The sequence below is a fragment of the Lonchura striata genome, chromosome 1A (genome assembly GCF_050655825.1).
Source record: "Lonchura striata isolate lonStrDom1 chromosome 1A, ASM5065582v1, whole genome shotgun sequence".
Classification (NCBI taxonomy): domain Eukaryota; kingdom Metazoa; phylum Chordata; class Aves; order Passeriformes; family Estrildidae; genus Lonchura; species Lonchura striata.
This window is the reverse complement of record NC_140741.1, coordinates 69,233,201-69,258,757: the sequence shown is the minus strand read 5'-3', so window position 1 is coordinate 69,258,757 and position 25,557 is coordinate 69,233,201. Positions and strand designations below refer to the sequence as shown.

At 42.0% G+C, this 25,557-nt stretch overlaps 2 protein-coding genes across 3 annotated transcripts; one reads left to right on the top strand and one right to left on the bottom strand.

The window, feature by feature from the left end:
• The first annotated feature begins 609 nt into the window (after positions 1–609).
• On the top strand, positions 610–13,134 carry SUV39H2 (SUV39H2 histone lysine methyltransferase). Its single transcript, XM_021531061.3, has 6 exons — positions 610–708; positions 1,682–1,827; positions 2,783–3,454; positions 5,335–5,481; positions 7,047–7,176; positions 8,560–13,134. The coding sequence occupies exons 1-6, from the start codon at positions 690–692 to the stop codon at positions 8,667–8,669; spliced, it is 1,224 nt and encodes a 407-aa protein (XP_021386736.1). The 5' UTR covers positions 610–689; the 3' UTR covers positions 8,670–13,134.
• Positions 13,135–13,138: 4 nt separating this feature from the next.
• On the bottom strand, positions 13,139–25,496 carry DCLRE1C (DNA cross-link repair 1C). Of its 2 annotated transcripts, XM_021531018.3 has the most exons (14): positions 25,346–25,496; positions 25,147–25,198; positions 22,838–22,922; positions 21,596–21,655; positions 20,905–20,960; positions 20,725–20,826; positions 20,403–20,475; positions 20,093–20,233; positions 19,475–19,576; positions 18,749–18,885; positions 18,531–18,585; positions 16,885–16,973; positions 15,935–16,035; positions 13,139–15,458 (listed from the first exon to the last, which is right to left on the bottom strand). In XM_021531018.3, the coding sequence occupies exons 1-14, from the start codon at positions 25,452–25,454 to the stop codon at positions 14,488–14,490; spliced, it is 2,133 nt and encodes a 710-aa protein (XP_021386693.3). In that variant the 5' UTR covers positions 25,455–25,496; the 3' UTR covers positions 13,139–14,487. The 2 variants fall into 2 exon arrangements, with proteins under 2 accessions (XP_021386693.3, XP_085425701.1); XM_085569575.1 differs by lacking the exons at positions 21,596–21,655; positions 22,838–22,922; positions 25,147–25,198; positions 25,346–25,496 and adding an exon at positions 21,323–21,582.
• Positions 25,497–25,557: the final 61 nt, after the last annotated feature.

Genomic DNA, 25,557 nt, shown 5'->3' with positions numbered 1-25,557 from the left:
ACAGGGCAAGGGATACCTGTCTGGGTTTGAAGAGGTTTGAACTTGGAAACGTCTTCAACAACTGCCTGAAAGGAGCCTTGCTGTCAGTGGTTGCCTGGGGGAAAGACCCCGACAGGATGAGAGGTTGCTGTCTCGGCTGCGACAGGGTTGAACGATGGGAGGAATTCCTTCAGGTTGAAGGAGATCAGACATTGGAATGGGCTGCCCGGGAGGCGGTGAAGTCACCGTCCCTGAGGTGTTCAGTGAGAGCCTGGGCTCGGTGCATGCTCTGGTTGGCAGGGTGGCGTTTGCTCGTAGGTTGGACTTGATAATCTCAGAGGCCTTTTCTAAACTAATCGATTCTGTGATAAGCTACATTAATAGTAAACACCTCATCTGACGTGATGACGGTGTAACATTTTTTTTTTTTCCCCCCTCCAAGAAGTGCCGGGGACCATTCGGGAAAGAAGCTGCCTCGCGCTTCCCCCGCCTGTCGCAGGCAGTGCGGAGCTCTGAAGAACAAAAGCAAAATGGTTTTAAATCCGCCCCGCTCCCGCTCTCCCGGCTCCGCCCCGCCGGGCCCCTCACGGCAGAGGCGGGAAAGGGGAGAGCGGGCGGAGCCGCGCGCGCGCCCGGGCCGCCGCGCGCGCCCCGCGCCCTTCCGGCGGGGGGCGGAGCCGGCGCTGCGCGAGCGCCACCGCCCCCCCAAGATGGAGGGCTGGCGAGGAGGTGAGCGGCGAGCGCGCTGGGGACCGGGCTCCGCTGCCTGCCCGGCGCTGGGGGGCCGGGACGGACGGGGGGAGGACGGGTAGGGAAGCTCCCGCTCGCTTTCGGCAATGGGAGCCGCTACCGGTCCCTGTCACCCGGCTCTGTCAGGACCGTTCCCACCGCCCCTGCCCGCAGACCCCCGGCGGGCGGGAAGGGAAAGGCTGGGGGGTCCTGCCCGCTTCCCTGAGAATCCTGCCCGCTGCCCCAGGGGAGCTGTGGGAGGAGGGCGCGAGGTGCCTGGGGAAAGCTGGAACCGAGAGTGGGACGCAGGGAGAGGCGCCGGATCCCGGCGCGGCCGCGGGGAAGGCACCGCCGCCTCCTCCCGAGCCGGGAGCTGCGGCGCGGCCGGGCGGGATGCCCCGGGGGGAGGAGGCACGGCCCGCGGCGCCGCGCTGCGTTCCAGCCCCTTCGTCCGGTGCTTCCCGGGCGCCCTGCGGAGCTTCTCGTCCCCCTAAATCCGCCTGGCTGGCCGGGCACTCGCGATCCTTCCGGATGAGGGCTGTGGGTCTCTATCTCTTCGCCCAGTCACCATGGTTGCATCGCAAGTACTCAGCTGCGCTTGACTACAGAAATTTGGCGGTCTTGTTAAAGAATGGAGGTTTCCTGCTTGCCGGAATTCGGTTGTGCGATGCTGTAATTGTAGAAAAATTGCTGGTGCTTTTAGTGTATCTTTCACCTGTGGAAGTCTCTGCCCTCCGAAATATTTGTTGTTCTTTAGGCGCGTACGTACTGTACAGAATAAAGGTGCAGGGAGGGAATCATTAACGTGTTTAACTTGGCCCGTTAGAGAAGGGTTGAGTTGGAGACGCTGCAGTTGTACAAGAGACTCAATGGACTACTGACACAATGGTAATGTGGGGACTCTGGGATGAGATGATGATTTCAATTTAGCTGAGACATTAAATAGGATTCTTTACCAATTTTCTTATTGTAGCCTGGTATGTGCCATGTCTAGCTTCACTTGAGACCCTCCAAGAATTATGTAGGAAGGAAAATCTCACATGTAAATCCATTGGAATCACCAACAGGAATCTAAAGAGTTATGAGGTGGAATATTTGTGTGACTACAAGGTAGAAGAGGTAAGAGAAACACAGACCAATTTGATCACTCTTTCAGCTGAAATTTGGAAGCAAGCCAAAGATAATTTTGCTCATAATAAAAAGCAGCAGACAGTGAGGACAAAGCTTTTGCTGGCATCAGATTAAGTATATTTTAAACTTTAAACTGTAAACAGAAAGTGGTGTAAGCTGCTACTTTTAGTATGTGGAAGGAAGATCTTTTCCTGAAATTACAAACATTTAGAATATGAAATGTTTCACCTTTGTGTATCTGGTTGCTGATGCTTTAGGGTGGTAGCTCAGTATGAATTATGATGCCTCTCCTTTATTTGCAGATAACTATGTGTATTTCTCTCTTAATTCTTTTCGTCTGTTTGATGGAGGATTAGGGCCATGTGCTGCAAATTGACTCCTGTGAAATTCAGTCTCAGGATTTGTTCTTGTTACAGTTATTTGTCCTTTTTAAATAAGTGCAAAATATATGCTGCTTCATTGTAAATACAGTATTACACTTGTCAAACTAATTAGTGTTCTAGGAGGATGGTTGATATGACCAATAGTGGGTTTTATACTTTTTTTTGCTACATTTTACTTTTTTTTTGTTCTTTATGTGATATGATGCATTCTTCTTGGGCATATGAGTCATACAGCGACTTAGTGTAACTTACCACTTGCCATGACAAACTAGCCTCCTCTTCCTCCAGGTATGCTGCTAGCAGAATTCATCCCAACTTTTGATTTCTTTTCCCTCAGAGACTATTTGTAAAGTAGGCAAAGTTGTGCTACAAGTTAATTTGCCCACAACCTGACTTTTCTCTTTCTCTCCAGTTGTAATTTTTATGGGGACATCAAGGCCTTCTGCCCTGTGTGCTGATCCTTAAGTCCAGAGCTCTTGTGTTTGTCTGTGTTGTTCTGTGATGCTGAATTTCAGCTACATGAACTCTGGCTAAATCTGTATCTGTTTCTGTATTTCAAGGGCAAAGCATTCTATCTTGTGAAATGGAAAGGATGGCCAGAATCTTCAAATACTTGGGAACCTCGGAAACATCTGAACTGTCCTCTGCTTATTCAGAACTTTATTAGAGACAGAAATGAATACTTGTCTCGGGGGAGGGGAGGCAAAGCAATGAAACTGAGAAAGCATGTTAAAACTTTGAAACCTGCAATTGCAGATTATATTGTAAAGAAGGCCAAACAAAGAATAGCTCTGCAGAGGTGGAAAGAAGAACTCAACAGGAAAAAGAATCACAAAGCAATGATTCTGGTAGAAAACACTGTAGATCTTGAAGGCCCTCCTTTAGACTTCTACTACATCAATGAGTATAAACCTGCTCCAGGAATAAATGTGCTCAATGGAATAACAACTGGCTGCGAGTGTGCTGACTGCCCTGCTGAGAAGTGCTGTCCAAAGGAGGCTGGGTTTATTTTGGCTTACAATAAACATAAGAAATTGAAAATCCAGCCTGGCTTGCCCATCTATGAGTGCAATTCATATTGTAGGTGTGGGCCTGACTGCCTGAATAGGATTGTGCAGAAAGGGACCCCATATTCACTCTGCATCTTCAGAACCAACAACGGCCGTGGCTGGGGAGTAAAAACCCTCCAGAAAATTAAAACCAACAGTTTTGTGATGGAGTATGTTGGAGAGGTAGGTATGTATTTATCTCGTAGAGGTGAATTACATACAATCAAGGAAATGTTAGGTAAAATTTTAATGAGCTTTCTCTCAGTTTTCACTCTTCATGGCTTCTTCACCCAGAGGGTGACAGACACTGGAACAGGCTGGCCAGGGAGGTGATCATGGCAAGAAGCCTGACAGAGTTCATGGCGTGTTTGGACAATACTCTAAGGCACATGGTGTGGTTCCTGGGGATGTCCTGGGCAGGGCCAGGATTTGGTGATCCTTGTGGGACTTTTCCAATTCAGGATGCTCTGCAATTCTACTATATAATAGATCAGTCTGCTTTTGAGTGGAGATAAAAAGGAACATTCAAGTTGACAGCAAAAATCTGTTGTCTAGAACATTCTTTCATTCCAGAGCAGTTGTAAAAGATCAAAAGAGAATATTTATCTCATATGGTACTAAAGAATTATTTTAGATGCATGCCCTAATAGTATTTCTAAAGGCAAGCCCTTAATTTCTTTCATGGCAGTCATATTCTTCATTCTTCCCTGATCATATTTTTTGTAGTTTTTGCCATTCCCAAAGCATAGTTGTTTTGAAACTCCCTGCATGGACTTTCCGTCCCTTTTCTGTTTTATCTGCACTTCTAAGGCAGTAATTCCAAGCATATTTATTGCTTATGATTAACAGCAAGAGTAGCACTCATAGTATAGACATCTGCTTATTCAATCTCATGCTATTTCATAGAGAACTTTTATGTTATAAAATACAGACCTTGAGTTCCTCTTGAGATTTTGTATTGCCATTGTTTATGTGTTTCAGCCTCTGCTTTGTTCTAGGTCTCTTCACACCAGCAGTTCCTGGCAGCCTCTCTTACAGTGTGTTGCATTTCTACCACAAATCTGCCTTGCTCCTATGTGGACTCAAAGTGTTTCCTTCTGTCCCTTTGTACAATGTTTATGATCTTAAGTAGATTTCCTCCATGCTTCCTGCCTGAAAGCTTCTTCTCATGCTCATCCATTTCCTTTAAATATACAAAAGGTCATACACTCCATGCACCGAAAGGTGATTATGTAATTTTGTTGCTTAAAGGAAAGAGTGTTCACCTGAATCTACTTAATATCTACTGCTGAGTTCTTAAATCTCATCTGTCAGATTTTAGAGGGATTTGTTGTCCAATTCCATTACATTTTGTATCTCTCTTGATGCCAAATTGTGATTTCTTTGCTGAATCTGCACAACAGAATGTATTTCATGTGACAGGCTGCAGATGAAGTTGTTTAAGCTGTTTCATCTGTCGATAGTGACACACTCACCTAATGGAATAGATTGAGCTTTGTGATGTGTCTGAGCTGCAGTGAATAGGGTCTTTCATTGCAGTCAAAAATAGAGGAAGAGTTGCTTCTGGGAAGAGAGGAAATGAATATCAGGCTGTAAATGTGGCTGGGTTTTAAAGTCTGATACATGTTGATCACCTCTGCAAAGGGAAAAGGTTGAATCTTGGTTTTATGTGAAGTAAACGAGGCTTTCTGGATCTAATGGAAAAAGTGTGTATAGAGAGACACTACAGGTAAAAACAGTTGATTGGATTGTCATCACCAAAATTATTAGTAGAGGGTGCTGATATGTTTTTTTTTCCCCAGAGACAAGGTAGTGCTGTGCATCAGCTGTAGACAAATTGCATTCAGAGAAGCCTCAATCAAAAATAATTAGTTCAGCTGTATGTACTCATATGTATTCTTCATTCATTAGATAGAATGCTATTTCAACATTGAAAACTTATTATGTTATTGTTTTTGCTGAGTATTTTTCTAACTTTTTTTCTAACTTGATTGTGATGTTTGTTTTGATTTGTAATAATTAATAGTATGATGCAGGTTTCTTTTTTCCTTTTTTTTTTTTAGGTGATTACAAGTGAGGAAGCAGAGAGACGAGGCCAGTTCTATGACAACCAGGGAAATACGTACTTGTTTGATTTGGACTATGATTCAGATGAATTTACAGTAGATGCAGCTCGATATGGAAATGTGTCCCACTTTGTGAACCACAGTGTAAGACTTTGTTTTGAATACTAATAATTTGGAGAATTATCCTAATTGTGCTAGAAATGTCTTCTACTGTAAACATTTCCTTACTGTATTCACAGTTTTTCTGGAGTAGTTTGCTTCATACCAGCATAGTCCAGTTAATCAGATGATGTAATAAATAGAACAGAATACTGGGCCTTACTTGGATTGAGACTGCCTACCAAAATCTGAGGGGAGATGCTGCCTGAAGTGGACATCCTGTAGGACTGGAGTTTTCACTGAATCAGCTGGTTCTAGACAACCACAATAGGGCTGGTTTGGGTGTGGTTTTTCTGAGTACCTGAAATACTTAACACGTGACAGGTCCTTAATGAAATTAGCCAGGAGTCAGAGATGACAGGAATTGATGTGTTATTTTGTAGCTGGGCAGGATGGAGTGTTACTTTGAATTTCATCCTGCAAACTTGGTAGAGGAAAAAGAGAAATTTCCTATGCTTTCTTAGGTATCTACAGCAGAGAAATATAATTTTTCCTCCTAATCTAAACTTGTAAGAGAACTCAAAAGTAAATTTTAACAAGCAGTTTTTGTAGGGTTTTGTTGAAGTTCAACTGAAGTACCTAAAGAAAGAAGGTTGAGCTGCCTTTGTAAGGATTCCTAAACTAAAAGTTATTATTTATTACTAATTCAGTGTTTGTGAGGTGTGCAGTTAGTGTTCTACAAATACAGAAAATTCATCTCTTCAGGTTTTTGAGATTGTGATACTTGTATATCATGCAAGCTTGCCAGGGAAAAGTATAAAGAAGAATTTTAGATACAGACAGTTGCTCTTCACTTTTGCAAGTGGAAGTAAAGTATTCTGTCTTCAGTGTAAATTTAGATGTCTGTAACTTCACTTCTGATTCTTTAATGTGTGATATATTTCACTGTTAAACAACAAAAAAGCATTCAGAATTTAACAATCTCAGGGTCTACTGACTTTTGACACTTAATCCAGAGAAAATGAGGAAGTGGTTTCTAGTTCCAACTTAGTGACCTTCACCCTCCTCCTAGCAGCCAGACCATGGGAATTCAGAATCCAAACAGGTTTGCAGTTTGCAGTAGAAATTCATGCATTGTATGAGGATAATATCTCTGGCCTGGAAGAAATGCTTAAACATCACTACAGAGTAGTGAGTTTGTGGGGCTTGAAACACTAGGTTGTTTTTAGTTTTCTTTCAACTTTAATTCTTTGTATGGGTTTTATTGGTACATACTAGCCTCTGAATACTAGCTGTAATTATTTTTTCAGCATTTTTGCTGTCACCTTTGAAGGTGCCATTTTTTAATAGGCTGTTGTGTATTAGTGTAGTCTGCACATTGTGCAAATGTTGCCTTCCTGGAAGGACTTGAATCTGAGCTATGAATGTTCTCCTGGAACATTATTTCAGTTTGTTGATTTCAGAAGATAATTTAATTGCATACTTCTGTCACTGAGACAAGAACCCATTCTTTCTTTGCGGACCTTGGTTTACTTAAACACCTCAGTGATATTAAATGTTATTAAATGTTATTTTTTCTAAACAGAAACTGCATTAATTTTTGCTTACAGTGTGATCCAAATCTTCAAGTCTTCAATGTGTTTATTGATAACCTCGACTTGCGTCTTCCTCGAATAGCGCTGTTCTCTACCCGAACCATCAAGGCTGGAGAAGAGCTAACCTTTGACTATCAGATGAAAGGTCTGCACATTTTAACATGGTTCTTGTGGAAGTTTTGGGGTGCTGGTGGGTTTTATTGCAGCCTGAATGATGGTAGCATTTCAGCTCAGGCACAGCTTTTAATAACATAACTCTGGCTTTCAGAACAGTCATTGCTCATGATGTGTAGTGCAGAGAGGAGCACACCCAGAAGCTTTTGTCTGCATCTCTAGTGCACTGCTTCCCTCAATGCTCGTAGCACATCAGGGATTGTGGGTGGATTGTCTGGTAAAGCAAATGATTTTGAAGCTTTGTCCCAGGAATGCTCAAAGGCTGTCCTTAAATAAAGCTTTTCTTTATTCAAATCATAAAATCAGCATTTCAGGTAAACTACTTTCTAGATAGTCTGTTAGTGATAGTTACTAAGGTAGATGCTAAGGCGGTTGTAACAGCTCAGCAGCATGCCCATAGGTTAGAGTTCTGGTATCCTGTAGGCCTCAGCTGTGGATGTAGGTCCTATGGAACAGCTGTTTCAGCTGGATAGGGTTAATTTCTTCTCAGTAGCTGGAACAGTGCTGTGTTTTAGATTTAGTATGAGAATAGTGTTGATAATTCACTGATGTTTTCTTAGGTCAAGAACTTTTTAGTGTATCATGCTTTACCAGTGAGGAGATACTCAAAAAAATGTAAAAAAAAATCTAGCAGGAAGCTTAGACAGATGAATTAGTCAAAGAGATATTCCATGCCAGAGAATGTCATGCCTAAGGTCAAAACTGGGGAGATATCCAGAAGGGGCTGATCAGAGTTCAGGGATGGCCTCTGGGAATCAGTGAGCCAAAGGTAAGCAATTGTTTGTGCATCACTCATGTTTGTTTGGTTTTTTTCTTTTACTACTACTGATAATTATAATCATCAGCATAATCAGAATATCATAATTATTACAATATTTTACTATTTCAATTATTAAACTGTTTATTAGTTCAATTGTTAAACTATTATCTCAGCCTACAAGTTTTACTTTTGGTTTTCTTTCCTGCTCTGCCGGGGTGCAAGGGAGTGAGTGTCTGTGTGATGTTTCATTGCCATCGGGGCTTAAAACACCACACTGCCAAATTGATCTTGAATCTTAAAACTCTTCTTTCTCTCTGTGACACTGGTATTGAAGGTCAGCTGCACTGTCAGCTGATCCTTGTGGATACCTGGGTGGGTACAAAGGTTGAGTCTGAGTTTTGGATTCTGATGTGTATGCCAGGTGTTGTACAAGTAGCTGTAACAAGGGTGTCAATAGAATCTGAGTGATTCTACTGATTCACACACAGCTCTTTGAACAGGGCTGTTAGAAGGCCTTTAGAAGCTGTTTGAATACTGGGCATAATCTTGGTCTGTCTTCTAGAACTTCCTTACTTGTGTTCTTCTGTGTTGCAGGTTCAATAGATCTGACTTCAGACTCTGCTGAAGGTCTTACCCCATCCAAAAAGAGCATCAGAACTGTCTGTAAATGTGGAGCCATGTGTTGCAGAGGTTATCTCAACTGAGTTTGGGTATCCAAAGTCACAAATATTTTGTTCTTTTTTTAATGTGTTTTAAGAAGACTCTTCTTTCACACCTATATTCAAGTATTCTTACAGCTAATGTAAATAAGGATGGTGAAAACAAGGTATTGTGTTTGTAATTGAAATGGCATTGGCCAAAGAAAGAGATTGTAGTGTTTCATGCCAATACTGAACTGCTAATGGGGATGAAAAATTAATTTTTCTAGAACAGTTGTTTAGGAAGCCGTAAAATGTATGCAAAGAAAACTCTAAAATGTACCTTGATTTGAATATTCCTAGAATCATAGAATAAACTGGATTGGAAGGGACCCTCAAGGGTCATCATGTCCAACTCTTAGTCCTACACAGTACACCCCAAGAGTCACACCCTGTGCCTGAGAGCATTACACTTCTTGAACTCCGCCAGGCTCGGTGCTGTGACCACTGCCCTGGGGAGCCTGTTCAGTGCCCAGCCACCCTCTGGGTGAAAGAACCTTTTTCTAATGTCCAAGCTAAACCTCCCATGACTCAGCTTCAAGCTACATGTTTTCTATACCTTGAGAAGTCAGAAAGCATTTGATTTGAATTCTAAATCTTAGTTGACAGTTTTTTTGCTTTTTTGTTATATAAAGAAAAGCTTGAAGATCTTGGCAATAACATTTATGGCACCAGGGTGAGGGATTAAGGAGAGCCAGTGTAAATAAAGGTTCACAGGAGTGCAAATTGTAAAATGTCCATGGAACTCCATGTAAAGAAAGTAATTTCAGAAAGAAAATTAGAGAGGCCAAACTCAATTAAAACTTAATCTGGCCACTTCTTTAAAGGATAATAAAAAATGTTTTTATAAATACATTAACAGCAAAAGGAGGGGCAAGGAAAAACTCCATTTATTGTTGGACACGGTGAGGGAATATGGTTACCGAAGATGAGGACAAGGCTGAGGTACTTAACACCTTCTTTGCCTCAGTTTTCAACATCAAGACAGTTGTTCTGTCCTCAGGATAATTGGCCTTCTGAGCCAATTTTCCCCAAGTTTGCTCTTGGGGAAAGAGGTTTATTGGGGGTGCAGGAGGGCCGTGCCTCGTGCTCCCAGGCGTAGCACGTGGCGGGCCCTGAGAGGGTGGTGGAGGGGAGAGACAAAAGGAGGGTTTAGGAGAGGGGAAGCCCCAGGAGGGGAGGAGGTTCCAGGAGGGGGGAGAGGTTCTAAGAGGGGGAAGAAGTTCCAAGAGGGCGTGTGGCCCCTCGGAGCCCCCTTATCAGGGGCTCCTAGGTGGGTTGGGATAAGGCATGGGCCAATGGGGTTACAGACATTGATGTTTTAGGGGAAGGTACAGAGGTGTGGGATGAGCCATACTTCTTTTGGGGGGTGGGATGGAACAGTCCATTTCACTCCAGGACTCATCCGAGGGCAGGAGTGACATCCGGCTAGCTGGGAGAACTGTTCTCATCCTAGCTGTATTATTTATGAACAATCATATCTATCTATCATCTGCAACACTTATCTCTCTCTACAACTCCCTGACAGGAGGGTAGCCTGGTGAGGGTCAGTCTCCCAGGGATCCAGCAATAGGACAAGAAGACATAGACTCAAGGTGTGCTGGAGGGGGTGGTTAGGTTGGATATTAGGAAAAATTTCTTCTCAGAAGGGGTGATTGGACACTGGAATGGACTGCTCAGATAGGAGCATCCTGAAGGTGTTTAAAAAGTGGATGTGGCACTCAGTGCCATGGTCTGGTTGACAAGATGGTGTTCAGTCATAGGTTGGACTTGATCTCAAAAGCCTTTTTCAGCCTAATTGATTCTGTGACTCTGTAATTGGTATTAACAGATCCCAAGTGTAAAATTTGAACTTCTTCCTGATGTTATGTAGAATGTTTTCAGTTGTTATGCTCCGATTTTGTTAGGATTCTATAGGAGGACTGCAGTTCCACAGAGAATTTATAAATATGGAATTGTCAGAAGTAACATTTGCTGTTTGTTTTCATTGCATAAATTTGGCAGTCATGGCTGAAACAAGTTGCTGGCTACAGTTTGGAAATGGATAGCAAAAGGTTAAAGAGAGGAGCCCATTGTCTAACAAAGTCAGTGCATTGTGGAGATATGCTTTGTTATCTGTTAGGTGCAAAAGAGCCCTGGTATTGATGTATATTCACAGCTGGTTTTGGTTCAATTTTCACATACTGTGTCTTTTTTACCTAGTGACAGACTTCTAAGATACTAGGCCTGTATTTTCTGGTTGCAAAAATGTTAACTTCAGTGAAGTTAGACTAGGGGTGAGTATACCCATTTGCTGTAGACATTTGTAAGATGTTCTTGAATGTAAAGGCTGAGAAATGTGCTGTTCTTCAGCTGCTTTAGTCATCTTTTTTTTTTTCCTGGTCATCTTAAAATTGTCTCAATCTATTCATAACATACGCTAAGTTTTGCTTGGCTTCAGAACCACTGAAGAGCAGTTGAGGTGGGTGATGAGTGGAGTGACAGCCAAGGTCCATGCTCTAGGAATGATCCACATGCCTTTTTCTCATGGATTCAGAGCTTGTAAAACTTGCATATTGCTTACCAGTCATGTAAATGTTGACAGGGTCAGGCAGAATAATGTTGCTCCATAAATGGATGCTCCATAGCTGGATGCTGGCTATGTACTGTAAGTCAGCTAGTTACCTTTATAAGGTGTGCAGCTGTTGGCTCAGGTGAATGAAGTCAAGTACCTAGCATGTAACTGTTTACTTAATTTGTTAGAAAATGCCTTAAATTCCATGTTAATTATTAGCACTTCAAAAAGAGGATTTCAAGGTTGTCTCTTAAGAAGCACAGTTGCATTTGTACTGAAGATACAGCTCTTTGGTAGCAAATGACACTATATATGCTACTAGCCAAAATCAGTTTTACACTTTTGGTGAAGAGCATGGGCTGCTGGAAATACTGCGTGAGTTTTGTAATCTACAATACAGAGATACACATTGAAATAGAGACTTTATATTGCTTAATTCATAGGAGGAAGTTTGCTTAGATTTAAAAGTATTTGATGTGATCAGGCTCACCTATATCCACAGTTGATAAATGCTGAATCTTGTAAGTTATCACGCCATATCTCTAATGTTTGGGTTTTTTTAATTTAAAGTTTTAAGTGGAATGTGGAGCTTTAATGTCAGCAAACTCTAGATGATTTTGCATAGTTTGGAGTCATTAGTGCTTTCTCTTGCATGTAGCTCAAATGAGCAGTGCATTCCACGTGCATGGAATCTGCAGTCTCCAGCTCCTTAATCCACTGCAGCCTGCACTGTCCCTGCAGGATGGAGGCAAGAGATGGATTCCTTACTCCAGCCTCGCCTGTGCTGGGGGCACCCCCAGGCTCTGTCTCTCCCCATGCCCACTTTGATTTAACTATTGCAATTAGCTGCATTTTAGAAGGTAACAGTTGGGGCAGTTGTACTGGAGTGCGGTGTCTGCCTTTTCCAGAGGCAGAGAATGTTATTACCAGCACTGGAATAAAGCTGCTGTTTGTTAAGGATATGTGTGTTATCTTCTGCCATAAATAAAGAACCGTTAATTTATGTTCTGGGAGGTAGCAGTATTTTGTATTTATTTGAAGGAAACCCATGAATCCAGTTTCCAACATAAGAGCCTTGAACAGTATTTTATATTTACATAATCACAGTGTATTTGGATGGCAGTCAGTGAATTAGCTTAATGGGACACTGTGTCACTTTTAAAACTCCTTTGACTGTTTTTATGAGTTTCGCAGAAAATTGCCAAACTGAAAATGGAAAAATAGCTGTTTCAAATTTCTTAGGGAAGCTAAACCAGCCCACCTTCTGTCGTTATTTTGCTTTGTGGTCTGTTGGCATTGTCATGGTCACCAATTCAGTTGTGTGTATGCACTTCTTGGGGGCTGGTAACCTGCGGCCTGCCCTCCAGCTGTTCTTTTTTTCTTGGTTTTATTTTTTTGTAGCAAAACTAAAGCTGCAAGATCACCTGTAGGAAAAGTTACTGTCTATTTATTTAATCTCCAAGATAAGTCAATCTTTTGTTTATTTTTAATGTATGTTTTAGGAACTGTATTAGAAGATGCAGTTTGTAAGCTCAGGAACATTTTCTTTTCATACTGTGTCGTCTCTAGTATTGCTGTCTTCCTATAGTTTTTGATAAAATAAATTAAATTTAGTTTTTCTCTCGTTGTTGTCATTTTTAAAAAAAAAATTAGCCTGTCAAAATTAGTTGTAGCACTAGAATTTGCTTTAAGACTGCAACCTCTTAATTCCTGGCTTGTAACCAAATTTTCTAGGACTGTAAGGACTCCAGCAGAGGGACAATGAGGAAGTGATGTGTTTTCAGTTTAGGACTGGTGAGAACTGATATAAATTTACACTTGCCTGAACAGACTGGATTCCTGTGTATTTGAGCATCTTGTTAAAGGAAGCCCTGAACTTACATGCAAAGTTTTCAGATATTAAATGAGTCAACTGAAGAGGTTCTGTTTTGTCTGAATTTATTCACAGAGGTAGTTTTTCAACAGCAGTTTCACTCATTCAGGCTTGCTAAAAAACCCCCAAAGTTGGTAGATCACATTTGAAAATTAGGTTAACAAATCCCAGAAACAGCAGAAAAGGTAACAGTAGGAAAAATACATGGATCTTTAATATCCTTAGAATCATACACAGATTATGGCAATGCTTTGTCCCTCCTGCCTCTGTTCCCTGTGGCAGAATGCTGGTTGGTTTAACATTCATGTGTCACTAAACCTGGCACAACAACTGAAGGTACACTCAGAGGGGAGGGATGTATGCTAAATTATGTTTTAATTCTTTGGGAATTAAGACCATGGATGGGAGACCTCAGGGATTTTTAAGATTACTTCTGTGGTTTGGATATTTTGTAGGCACTCCAATTTAGGAAAAACCTGAATAACATTTCTATGTTAAAAGCTTAGAATTTTGGCAGAGAGTTATGATGGCACATGTGCATGGAGAATATATTGTCTTGATTTAAAACAGTGAAGTCTGCAGAGTGTTGCAGAGGAGGTGAAATTTGGTAGTACAAGAGCCTGTCTGGGATACAAGGTTACCTTCTGTGGCTGGTTTACCTGCCAGAGCAGGACAGGGCTGGTAACTTGGGAACCACAAAATTTTAAGTTTTTCTGAAGAACAATTCAGAACCAGAACACAGAGGAAGTGATGACAAGGTGTTTGCAATGAGTTGGAGGTGAAGCATAGACAGCAGTCTGCAGTACCTAACTCGGGAGTTAAAGGTCAGTGTAAAGAGAGACTTTTTAAAATTAACAATTTGATTTAAAACAAATTAAAAGCCCCTCACAACCTCAGTAATTCTCTAATCTGTTCTGCAGTTATTTTTAAAAATAACTGTAGTCATACTGATTAAATTTTTATAATATTGATAAACAATGGTAATAGGGATTAAAGCCAAATTACAACTGCTTTGTTTGCATGGTTGTTCTTAGGTCTTCCTCCCCACAGTTAATAGTGTGCTATTTTATTAAAACCTGAGATCACATTACAAAGGCAAACTCTTGGAGCTCAAGATAAATACTAAATTTCATTTAGTATCCCACCCATAGTTTTGTCTGGTCCATTTTTTGACTTACAGTCCTGGAGAATTGAACCTTGGGAGGTAGAAGGCTTTTATTGTCCCTCCTGGCAATACTTTCTGAATACTTCCTTTTCAGTATTTCATGGAAAGAACAATAAAAAGTACACAGGCTGCAAATTCCTGGTTCTGACAGCAAGATACTTCTGAATTAATCATGACTCAGCATGACTAGACATGCTGGGTATTAGCACAAGGTAATCAGTTATACCTTTTCTCAGGAGACTTTTTTCTCACTGATTATGTTTTCACCTGCTGCAAGCTTCTTGTATAAATGGTGCAGTTTATCTGGCTGAGGCGCTTCAGCGCCAGGAGTCAAGGGAATTTCAAAGTCAGAGGAGCTCTGGGAGTCCCTCCTCAGCTCCAGATCAGGAGTCCTGGAGCTGTCACTTATTTCTCCCAGCACATCCTGAATGTGGGCAGTGCCATCTTCTGCAGCTTTCTCACAGCCTTTGCTTTTCAAGCCACAGGCACTGTTGTGGGCACAAAGTCTGTTCTGACCCGGTGGCTTCCCCCTGCTGCTGTCCAGCTGAGTGTCCCTGGGACTCTCCTGCAGCACAGGAACCAGTGCTCTGCTCCCACCTGTGCTCAGGTCCAGAGCACTTCTCTCCTGGGAGGTGATGAGCACCGTGTCCATTTGGCTATCCCAGCCCTGGCTCCCCTGCTCTGATATATGTGTTGACTGAGAAGAATTTTGAGAGGAGATGTGTGTTGAGTCACTTACTCCATCTGAATCACTGAAGAGTGACTGGGACCCGCCAGCATCTGCTGAAGATGGGATGTTGTCCTCATTTTCAGAGCTTTCCTCTAGTTTATTGCCTGTAAAAAATTCATCCCAGCAAGGGACATTGGCATTAGACTCCTGCTGGTCACTAACTACTCCATTGAAATTGGCTGTGGAAGTGGCATCTGGATCATGGGAAAAAAATTGAACTGTATTTTTTTCAGGTTCTTCTTCATTTTCATCATCATCATCATCATCATCATCATTTGATTCTTCACAGTCCACAAAGTCTATCTTGAGAGAGGTGTAAGTTGTAGTCCCTCTGTAACTTTCTGTGCTCTCATTAATGTTTCCTTCAGAATTTTCAGACTGTCCTGTGCTGGAGGGCCTGCTCTCTCCTCTCTGCTGTTTTGGAATCTTAGGCCTTGTAGAAATTAATTCTGAATCAAAGAGATCATCTTCATCTGGCAAGAAACAAGCAGAAAATCACTAAGGAAAGTTCACATCTCTGCTAAAATCTTGTTGAGAGCAAAGTTTTAATAAAAATTCATTTAGTATAAATTGAGGAAAATATTCTTTAACCTAGCTGGAGATTTTGCAGGATGATATTAACAGTGTTTGCCTTGCCTTGTCTAGCGCAGTACGTCACAGAGACAGTTGGAACAAGTTTTCCTAGGGCTGGTCTGGGACTGAGGGAATGAACTCCATCCAAAAACTTACAGGGCTGTTGAGCATTAAGTACATTTGAAGACTGCAAACGTGTTTTCACACAGTTAGCTCTCTCATCCTCCTAATGCCTAAGTTCACATAATTTCTATTTCTGTTTTCCAGCTGTTGCTTTGAGCACACAGACAGCCTATGGTGAACACCAAAGCTTTTGGCACCTCTGCTTAGTCTCAGACTTCTGTTTAAGGTGCAGTAGCAGCAGCAGAACCTTTACCTGTATCAGATAATTCTCTCTTGTGGGCTCTCTTCAGTGTTCCTAAGGGCTTGTACCTGGGTTCTGTGATTCTCTTGTATGACCTGCATAATGGCTTTAATCTGAAGGGAATGAGAAAAGCAGTTAATATTTAGAACTCAGCAGATGCTTTCAGGAGCAAAACTAAATCCTTTAACTTGTTTTAAGTACAATGCTCCATGCCTTTCATAGGCACTGCAGCAAAAATGTTAAAGCAAAAGCAATACCTAGGGCAATGTCCTTGACTCATTAATGAGCTTCAGCAGCTGAAAGGTAGAAATCTGTCCTTTCAATATATTTACCTTAAAACATGTACATTTTTTGGAAACCATCTTGTAGTTCCTTACTTACAGAAGACAAGTTGACGGGGTTCAAAATCTGACTACATTTTTATTCAGTAATTATTATGTGAAAGTCTCCTTTCTTACTAAGAAGAAAAAAGGAACAGAAATCTTTGTTCTGTCCAGACTGAGACACCACAGCTCTCCTGCTCCCCAAGAGTGCTTTTTAAGCTATCAACATCTACAGCAGCACAGAAGAACTGGCCTCTCTGATGCTGTGCAGGGGAGGACTTCAAGTCCCCAGAGAAACCACCTTTAAAAGAAACTTCTGAGAAGTAGCAATTACAAATAGAAATGGGGCACAGAACAGAGTGAGATTAATCTGTGTTCAGCTTCCTCCCAAACAAAGTTTACTGGCAGAAAAGCCTCTACACACAGAAGTAGAATACAAACTCTGAGACTCAGCTCAACGTACACGTATGCTTCAGAAAGCTCAAGTCTGTGGGACTGAATATAGAAAAAAAATCTCAATTATCAGACAAGTAAAACAAAAGGCAGTAGCCCTCCTGAGAGGCTGGGATTCAGGAGGGGAATTGTCCTTACAGGAGCAGAATTTGGATCACCTCCCTCCAGCAGCCACTTGTCACTTACATGTCCATAACTTTGTCCTCTGTCACACCCACTGGCAGTACATTGGGATACACATTCACAGGACAGATATAGCTCAGGAAATCCTTGATCTGAATTCCAGAAAAGAAGCAATTTAACAAATTAAATCAACAGTTAAGAATGTCACTTAAAGGCAGCACTGATACAAGCACATCCAAAAGTACTACTAGTAGTCTTTATGAAAAGACCAATGTAGCCCATGACTGTCAAAGTGGGTATGCCTGGAACAAGGAAACAGGCCTGAAAGGATGCTGAGAACTCACTAACACCTAACTGCAATTACCAATTACTACACAAGACCATCACTGTCTCTGAAAGAAAAGGCTGGACAGACCAGCAATGTTATCCAGTGCTTCCTTGTCTTTACTGTTGCTAATTTTTTCAAATATGCATTTTTCTTACTGGAGTTCAAGTCTCCAGTTTGCAGATCAAGTATTCCTTTCCTATTCCTAAAGTCTCTCCTGAAGTATCCTGTAAAAGCCCATTATGACAAAACACATTGTTTTTTCCAAGCCTTACTCTGTCATCTTCTAGATGATCTCCAGTACTTTTCTTTGAGAATTGTGTCTGGTTCGGGGCACTCCTGCTGAGCACAGGAGACACTTGCAGGTTGCAGATTACACTGCTATCTGTACAGACAGCAGGACTGACCTGGAGTGACCCATCATGTTATTGTGATTTTGTATCTAGCAGTTATTTACTGTTATTTCTTTGCCTGTTACTGTTGCACTTGTTAGGAAACTGTTATTTTTCACTTCTATCTACTCCTGTTCATTCCTTACTGGTGGAAAGAGATTAGTTGAACGTCTAAAGAGAGACAACACGTTCCAGCATGTTATCCTTTAAGTTGTCTCAAACCAAGACAAGGACCCATCTATTTTTGAATGTGGAGATAGGAGTGTTAGTTACACTACCCCCCCATATTCCACCAACAAATTCCATATTGGGACCTCCATTTAAAATTCTACATGGCAGAGCAAATTTAAACTTAGTCAGGATCTTAAAAACAGTACTGCCTTCCTCCATTTTGTAATGAAAGACTTTGTGACAGTTCATTGTTAGCACTGATCCAGTTTCAGTTCAGTTTCTTAGGAGAAAGTAGTGTTTTTAGATCTGTATCCAGTCATAATAAATGAAAGTGTGTGATTGTAGTGAGGATGCTGCCATGACCAATTTCCTTTTAATCTTTTATCACAGGAAAAGGGGCAAGAGCAGCAATCAGGATGAGAAAATTTGGTTTAAATATGTAGGCTGAGAAAAGAAGGTAAACCTACCCAAATCTGAGTCACACCAGAAAACGACATATTGTAAACTAAAACTCCATGCTTTAAGCATTGCATGGTTACACAATAATCTAAAATAGAAAGGCAGTCAAAACAATTGTAGAACTGAGAACTGAGAACAGGAAATAGGCTTGTAATCCTGTTCTACTTTTACAAGTTCCTTTGCAGCTATATAAAAACAAATTTCTCTGTCTTCAGCATTCAGAACTTCCTATCTCCTTGCATCTTATTATTGACAGGATTTTTTCTTATTATGATAAATCCTGTCATCCACTCCAGAATAATCAAAACTCTTTTACATTTTCTTAATCAATATATACTCAGTACTAGAATATGTATACAAACCTCACTGTACGAAGAGTGGAAAGAAAAACAAGCTCTGTACGTTCTCTCCCCAGTCCTAAGAGAACAGAAGAGTCACAGAAATTAGGTATCTGCTCTTCATCTGTGGTCAACAGACCAGCATAACTTACTCTTGAAGTCCACTCTGAGATTCAATTATACATGTATCAAGCAAGACACAAACTTGAAACAACAGGCTTTTGTGTGACCCAAATGCTCACCTCACTATTACACTGGTTTTCTTTTTCCTTTCCCCAAACCACATTGTGGAGGGTTTGATGCTGATTATGTGCAGGGGAGTTCCATTAAGGCAAGTCATCCCACAGGGCAGCCTGTTCCCTCGGAAGCAGTCATCATCCTGTCCAATGGATATAAAATTAAGTTCTACAGTGAACTTTTTAACCCAGAAATTAAGCAGCATAGCATCTAGCCAAACCATGTTCCTCTTTCACATCTAATTCCCTTGAAAGACCCTGTCACATCTTGGTTCTTTAGTGCAGCTGGCAGAGCAAATCAGCAAGAGACCAATGCCCCAGTGTGCCATCCCAGTTTCTACCTGTGTTTGTCCAAGCTGGAGCCTCAAGCCTGACATACATCCTGGAAATGGATGGCCACATGCTAAAACCACACAGGCACCATCTGAGCAGCTCTTGATACATTGAAATGGGTAATACCTGATTGATCTACTCTGCTGCTTGTCTCACTTCACTTAAAAACACCATTTTCAGGCTTCAAATACAATTAAATTACTTCTAGCATAAGCTAATACATTTTTCTCGTTTTTTTTCCTAAAAATACAAAACAACTTCAACCCACTAAGGTTTTTACTCTGCTTCCATTAAGTCACCATTTCACCAGTCTTCATTAACCCAAGAGGCCCAAAACATCAGCACCTATAACCACATTTTGTCAGCAAAGTCAGGGGAGGCTCTGCAGAACGAACGCACCCGAGGATGTCGACAGGCGTGAATCTGCGTGCATTGGTCTGTGGTAACATGGCACAGGATTTCTGGCATGTTTCTGAACATATCAAGTTTGTTCATGTGCACCTAGAGAAAGCCAGAGTTTACTCTTTATTAGTGCTTGTCAGACTGCAGCTGGAGCAGCTGCATAGGTGTGATTCTGCTCTCCTCAAATGCTGGCAGGCATTTAAATTATTACTTCAAATAATGTCCAAGCAGAGATGTGTCAGCCAAAACTTGGACATCTAGAACAAGTAGAACATACCACCTACACTGAAGAAGGCTGAATACTCATGAGAAAATCAGAATATATATACTATTAATGCTGTATGCAGATGACTTTTATCATTCACAAAATAAAAGGGAGTGAGGTAAACACTGACCTTGAAAACTGGGAATTAACATCTCTTTGGAAAGTCCAGATGTTCCAGACTGAAGTTAACTAGTTACCTCATTCTAGGCACAGCATTCTGCACTTTTTAAGGGAAGTTAACAGGCATAACTGTGACCTAGAGCAGTCCTGCAAATAGCCATTGTCAGCTCAGTGTTGGCCACAATCATTACTGAGGATCTGTTCCAAAGCAACAATTAGAGAAACATTACCTTGATTCCGAGTTCCTCACTGAGGTTTATGAATAAATACTCATATCCATAAGCAGCTTTGCAGTTCAGCCACACAACATGATAACGAGACAGTGAGGTCCAGCTTCGCACTAACTCCAAGATCCCATTTAAACATTCCTCCTGAAAAGTGTAGAAAGTGCTGTCAATCATCTTGAAAGATACTTCCAAAGTGCTGTGATTTAGTATTTCAAAATGGCATTTCATTGCCTTGTAAGACTTACCTAACAAAGGGGTAGTTAATTAATTAACATTTTTAAGGGCCTTTCTTCTCACAATTTATTAGACTTACCCGGCTTGGTATGTGATAAAATTTGGGATCACAAAAAGTAGTATCCAAATACACACTCTGGATGTCTTTTACCCTGGAGGATAGAAATGTGATATCAGAGTAAACATTGTACCACAGTACTAAGATACACCACTTCCTCACTCTTCAAAAGGAGGTAATTCTACCTCTTGATTACAAAGAATAAGTCAAAGGGGGCTTGTAACTGCAGTATTGCAATTATATTTAATCTAGAATAAAAAAATGAGGGAAAAATAATTAATACCTAGCCAATTGTCCATGCCATATGATCTTCTGTTCTTTCTATATCCCACTGATAGCTCACCTGGTCCCTGAATGCAAAAGCTCCATTCTGGCTGCTTCTCCTTTTGCAAGTCTGAAATCCCCTGTGTATAACACAGTGCCATTCTCACCTTCGAACAGAAACCTGCAGAGAGCAACATTTGGGTCAAACTCCTCATTAAATGCCAGGTGGTGAAACATTTAAAGTATCGAAAGGACATACATGACTGAACCTGGACAGTGACCAGCTGGCAGAAGTGTCACCACCACATCTTCTTTCTGGAAGAGAGGGATTAGCATTATTTTCAGACTGTAGTAAGTACTTCCAGTACTTTTGTCAGCACGGTGAGAGCAATGCATTACTCCCCACAGCCTTCTGCAGCATTTAGCATTGCTTTTAAAACCAGAGAGTCTCTTCACACTGCAGTCGCCATCCAGTCATGGCAGACAAGAGAACCAAGTATTTTGTGGTGCTAATAAAGCAAGTTGGACAGAAGACAGTTCTGCTTCCTTGGTTCCTGGTGAGCAAGTACAGAATAGTTTGAGTTGGAAGGGACCTTTAAAGTTCATCCAGTCCAACTCCCCTGCTATAAACAAGGACATCTTCAACTAGATCAGACTGCTCAGACCCTCATCCTCACCTTGAATGTTTCCAGGGATGGGGCATCCACCACCTCCCTGGGCAACCTGTTCCAGTGTTTCACCATCCTCATTGTAAAATGCATCTAGTCTGAATTGAGCCTTTTTTAGTTTAGAACTACCATCACCTTTTTCTGTCACTACAGGAGAGGAGGGGCACATACATTTTAAAAATAGCTTGTGCACTTCAGATGCTGCAGCTGTGTTTCCTTTACTCATGTAAACAGCATTACTGCCCAGGACTGACATATGAATCTTTTTTTCCTGTAACTTACCTCACCAGATGTTTCATCCTCTAAAGAAATCTGAGTTGGTGTTTCAACTTCCAATGCAACCTGTAACAAAATTATTAATTGCATTATAGGATATACTGAACATTATATTTCATGTTTATGTCTTGGTATTTATTATGTAGACATCTGTACCACTCACTCTGGCTAATGCTAACCCTGTAAAATTAAACTCATTTTCCAATAGTAAGTCATAAATATCCATTTCCAGTGGAATAAATTTGCCTTAAAGTTGTCTAAAAATTAAATGGAGATACCTCAACCAAGGTATGGATGCCTAAAAGAGGTAAGAGTGTTGGACTTCTATCAGCAACAGCTTTTGTTCCTCTGGATGGATCATATGCCTTACTTTTGGATGACTGCAAAACCCAAAATTCCAGTCCCACAGCAGTGGATCTTGCTAGGACAGCTCTGTGCTGCAGTACTTCCCACTGCCCCCTATTACCAGAAGCCTATTTCCAGAGCCCACAAAACACTGGGAGCACGTATTCCTGTATTTGTTATAGTTATATATTGTTATATAAAAAGATAGTTATTTTTATTTCTGTAAAAAAACCTCATGTTCTGTTTTATAATTAATAATTATTATATGATTATAGTATATATAATATTTTTATAGAAAAAATTTGTTATATAATTATTTTTATTTATGTAAAAAAACCTCATGTTCTGTTTTATAATGCCTGCATCTGCAAAGAGAAGGAAGTAACTGTAATAATACTGATCCCTTGCAGTCTGGCTCCAAACACTGGAAATCAAGTAAATTTATTAAGTTTTTCAGTGATTTTATACTAAAACTTCTTCATGTTATAGTCTATTTTCCAAACAGCAAAAGGAAAATCATATAACTTCAGATTATATACACTCCAAGCAATAAGAGACTTTAAATGAAGTGAAAGAGAAATAAAGGACAGAAGCAAAGAGATGTGAGCAAGGTAAGGAAATGAATATAAATTCAAATGTACAAATTATCACTGTAAGGATGAAGGCCATGTAAAGCTGAAGTTGAGAGAAAAGGAAGAATTTTTTTGGGGAAAATAATTAAACAACAAACAGCAATAAACCAATGGCACATGGCAAGCAGCAGGAAAGGCACATTGTTGGAAGTGCTCAAGCCCTGAAACACTATCAACACCAATATTCAGACACTCCTGAGGAGCCGAGAGCTGTTTCTTTCTGAGAATCACTGCTTTACAAGTGCTATTTTCAAAATAAACACAAACTCACAATATGATTCTCCCAAAACTTGTATTTCCAGTTAGTCAACAACAATTCCTTAGTTACAGGTGAGCAGTATAGTTTAACTTTCAAGCTGTGAGGAGACAAAAAACACAGATAAGTGTTTTTTAAAGTAGACATGAGGAACAATCTAACGACACATCAGCACCTGGCACCCAGTACATCAAACCCTGCACTCAGAAACCTCTCATGTGAGGAGACCTGCAGAGCTGGAAGCCTGCAGGCTTCTCTTCAGCACAGCAAACCCAAATCTACCCCTGTGTGCCCCTGCCTGCATGGTTTTGTGCAGATACAAATGCAGCGTGTGGTACATGGTCATGACCTGTCTGCTTGTTTCTCCACCCCTGCAACAGGCATTTGGGACAGTCAGCACACAGAACACGGAATATTCCTTATGAAGTTTGAGCTGATGCACAGAGACCTCATGAGCAAAGAGAGATTCTCTGCTTGCATCAGAGGAGAAGCAACATCTACCTAATAAACCAAAGACAGCGTAGGAACTAGTCCACAACCTTCCTGGGCCCATTGCCACATTTGATCATCCTCATGGTGAAAAAGATGCCCTGGCTCTTTCTTTATGCACTTCCATGAAAAGTCTGGCTCCATCTCCTCTACCCCTACCTGCAGTGGTTCACGATTGTCTCCTAAGGCTGAAGACATCCAGCTCTCTCAGCCTCTCCTCACACATCATGTGGCCCTGGCCCCAGACCAGTGTGATGATGCTGACCAAAACACGTATCAATTTATTATCCAGGGGACCCAGGGCTGGACACAGTACCCCAGAAAAGTCTCACAGATGCTGGCCAGAGGGGAATAAATATCTTCCTCAAACTGCTGACTACCTGCTTGCTTATACGCCTCAGAGAGCACAGCTGGCCTCTTCACTGCACAGGCACAGCACTGTCTTTGTGTACCAACACTTCCACGGAATAACAGAGAGATCCTCATGAAGCTCACAACACGAGGCCGAGTGTACCTGAATCCGGGCAACCCCTGGTATCAAAACAGACTGAGGGATAAATGGGTTAATAGCAGCCCTGCAGAAGACTTCAGGTAATGGTGGATGAGAGGCTGGACATGAGCCAGCAGTGTGCATTTGCAGCCCAGAAAGCCAATCTCATCCTGGGCTGCATGCTCAGCACTGTGGGCAGCAGGAAAAGGCAGGGGACTCTGTCCCTCTGCTCTGCTCCTGTGAGCCCCCACCTGCACTGCTGCATCCAGCTCCGGGGTCCCCAGCACAGAAGGACCTGGTGGAGCAGGTCCAGAGGAGGCCACAAAGATGCTCAGAGGGCTGGAGCACCTCTCCTGTGAAGGCAAGGCTAAGATAGCTGGGGATTTTCAGCCTAGAGAAGAGAAAATTCTGGCAGGACATTACTGGTACCATTTGACATTTAAAGGCGGGTTTCAAGAATTATGGTGTGGACAAGAGGAGATGACTTGAAATTGAAAGGGAGCAGGTCTAGATGAGATACGAGGAAGAAGTTTTTTACAATGAGTGAGGGTGGTGAGGCACTGAAACAAGTTGCCCATCCCTGTGTGAGAAATGTATATTTGATGATTGGCTTTTCGTGAATACTATAATGAATATTATATGTGTAATGTTAGAAAGTTATGCTGCATTAATTCTCTTACATAGTGTGTTAAATACGGTTTTAGGTTCCAACATAATGTTAAAATAGACACTATGTATGTGGGGGGAGTTTTTTTTTAGGAATGAGATACTCGCTTTGAGGAACACCTAAATATTCCAAAGGAGAGGAATTTATGGCTTCTTATCAGAAGAAACTAATTTCTTCAAGCCTTGCTCAGACTCGAAGATGCCATGGAGATCAAAGAAAACAGTTAACATAAAACAGACAGAGTTTCTTGTTTTAAATAAAATGTATGCATAACCATGAAGGATATATAAATATGCAACAAGTGTATTGTTTTAAGGGTGATTCCTTTGTTCACAAGGTATGCTTTTCGCGACTTAAGTGTCCGAGAGCATCCGGCCGTCCATAATTCTTTGCTTTTTATTGTCTTGTAATTGTCCTAACTCTAAGCTTTATTACTCTAAGTGCATTATTATTTTAATAGCCATTTTATTATTATTAAACTTTTAAAACTTTAAAAACCAAGTGATTAGCGTTTTTCACACCTGGAAGAGTTCGAGGCCAGGTAGGAGCAACCTGGTGTAATGGGATGTATCCCTGTCCCGTTCCCATCCTGGGATTTATGACCCTTGGCAGTTCCCGGAGCTGTTTAGCCGCGCACCGGCCGCCTCCCCTGAGGCCGCCCCGCCACCAAGCCCGTACCTGCCCTCCAGCCTCCTCTTCAGGGCGGTGGCCCGCAGCCCCATCATGTGATCTGGGGAGAGAGGCACGGGTCAGCGGGGGAGGAGGGACACGGCGGGGGAGGAGGGACACGGCGGGGGAGGAGGGACACGGCGGGGGAGGAGGGACACGGCGGGGGAGGAGGGACGCGGCGGGGGCGAGTGGCCCGGCGGGCGCTCACCCTTGTGGCAGTGCGACAGGAAGAAGGCGCGCGCGCGCAGGTTGTCGTGGTCGAAGCGGTCGATGGACGCGGCCGGGTACTCGCGCGTGCGGCCCCCGAACCGGCTCATGGCGGGCAGCGCGCGCTTCCGCCCGCCCGACCCCCACAGCCAATCCCGAGCCGGCCCCGGCCCTCCCAGCCAATCCCGAGCCGGCCCCGCCCCCGCGCCGGCC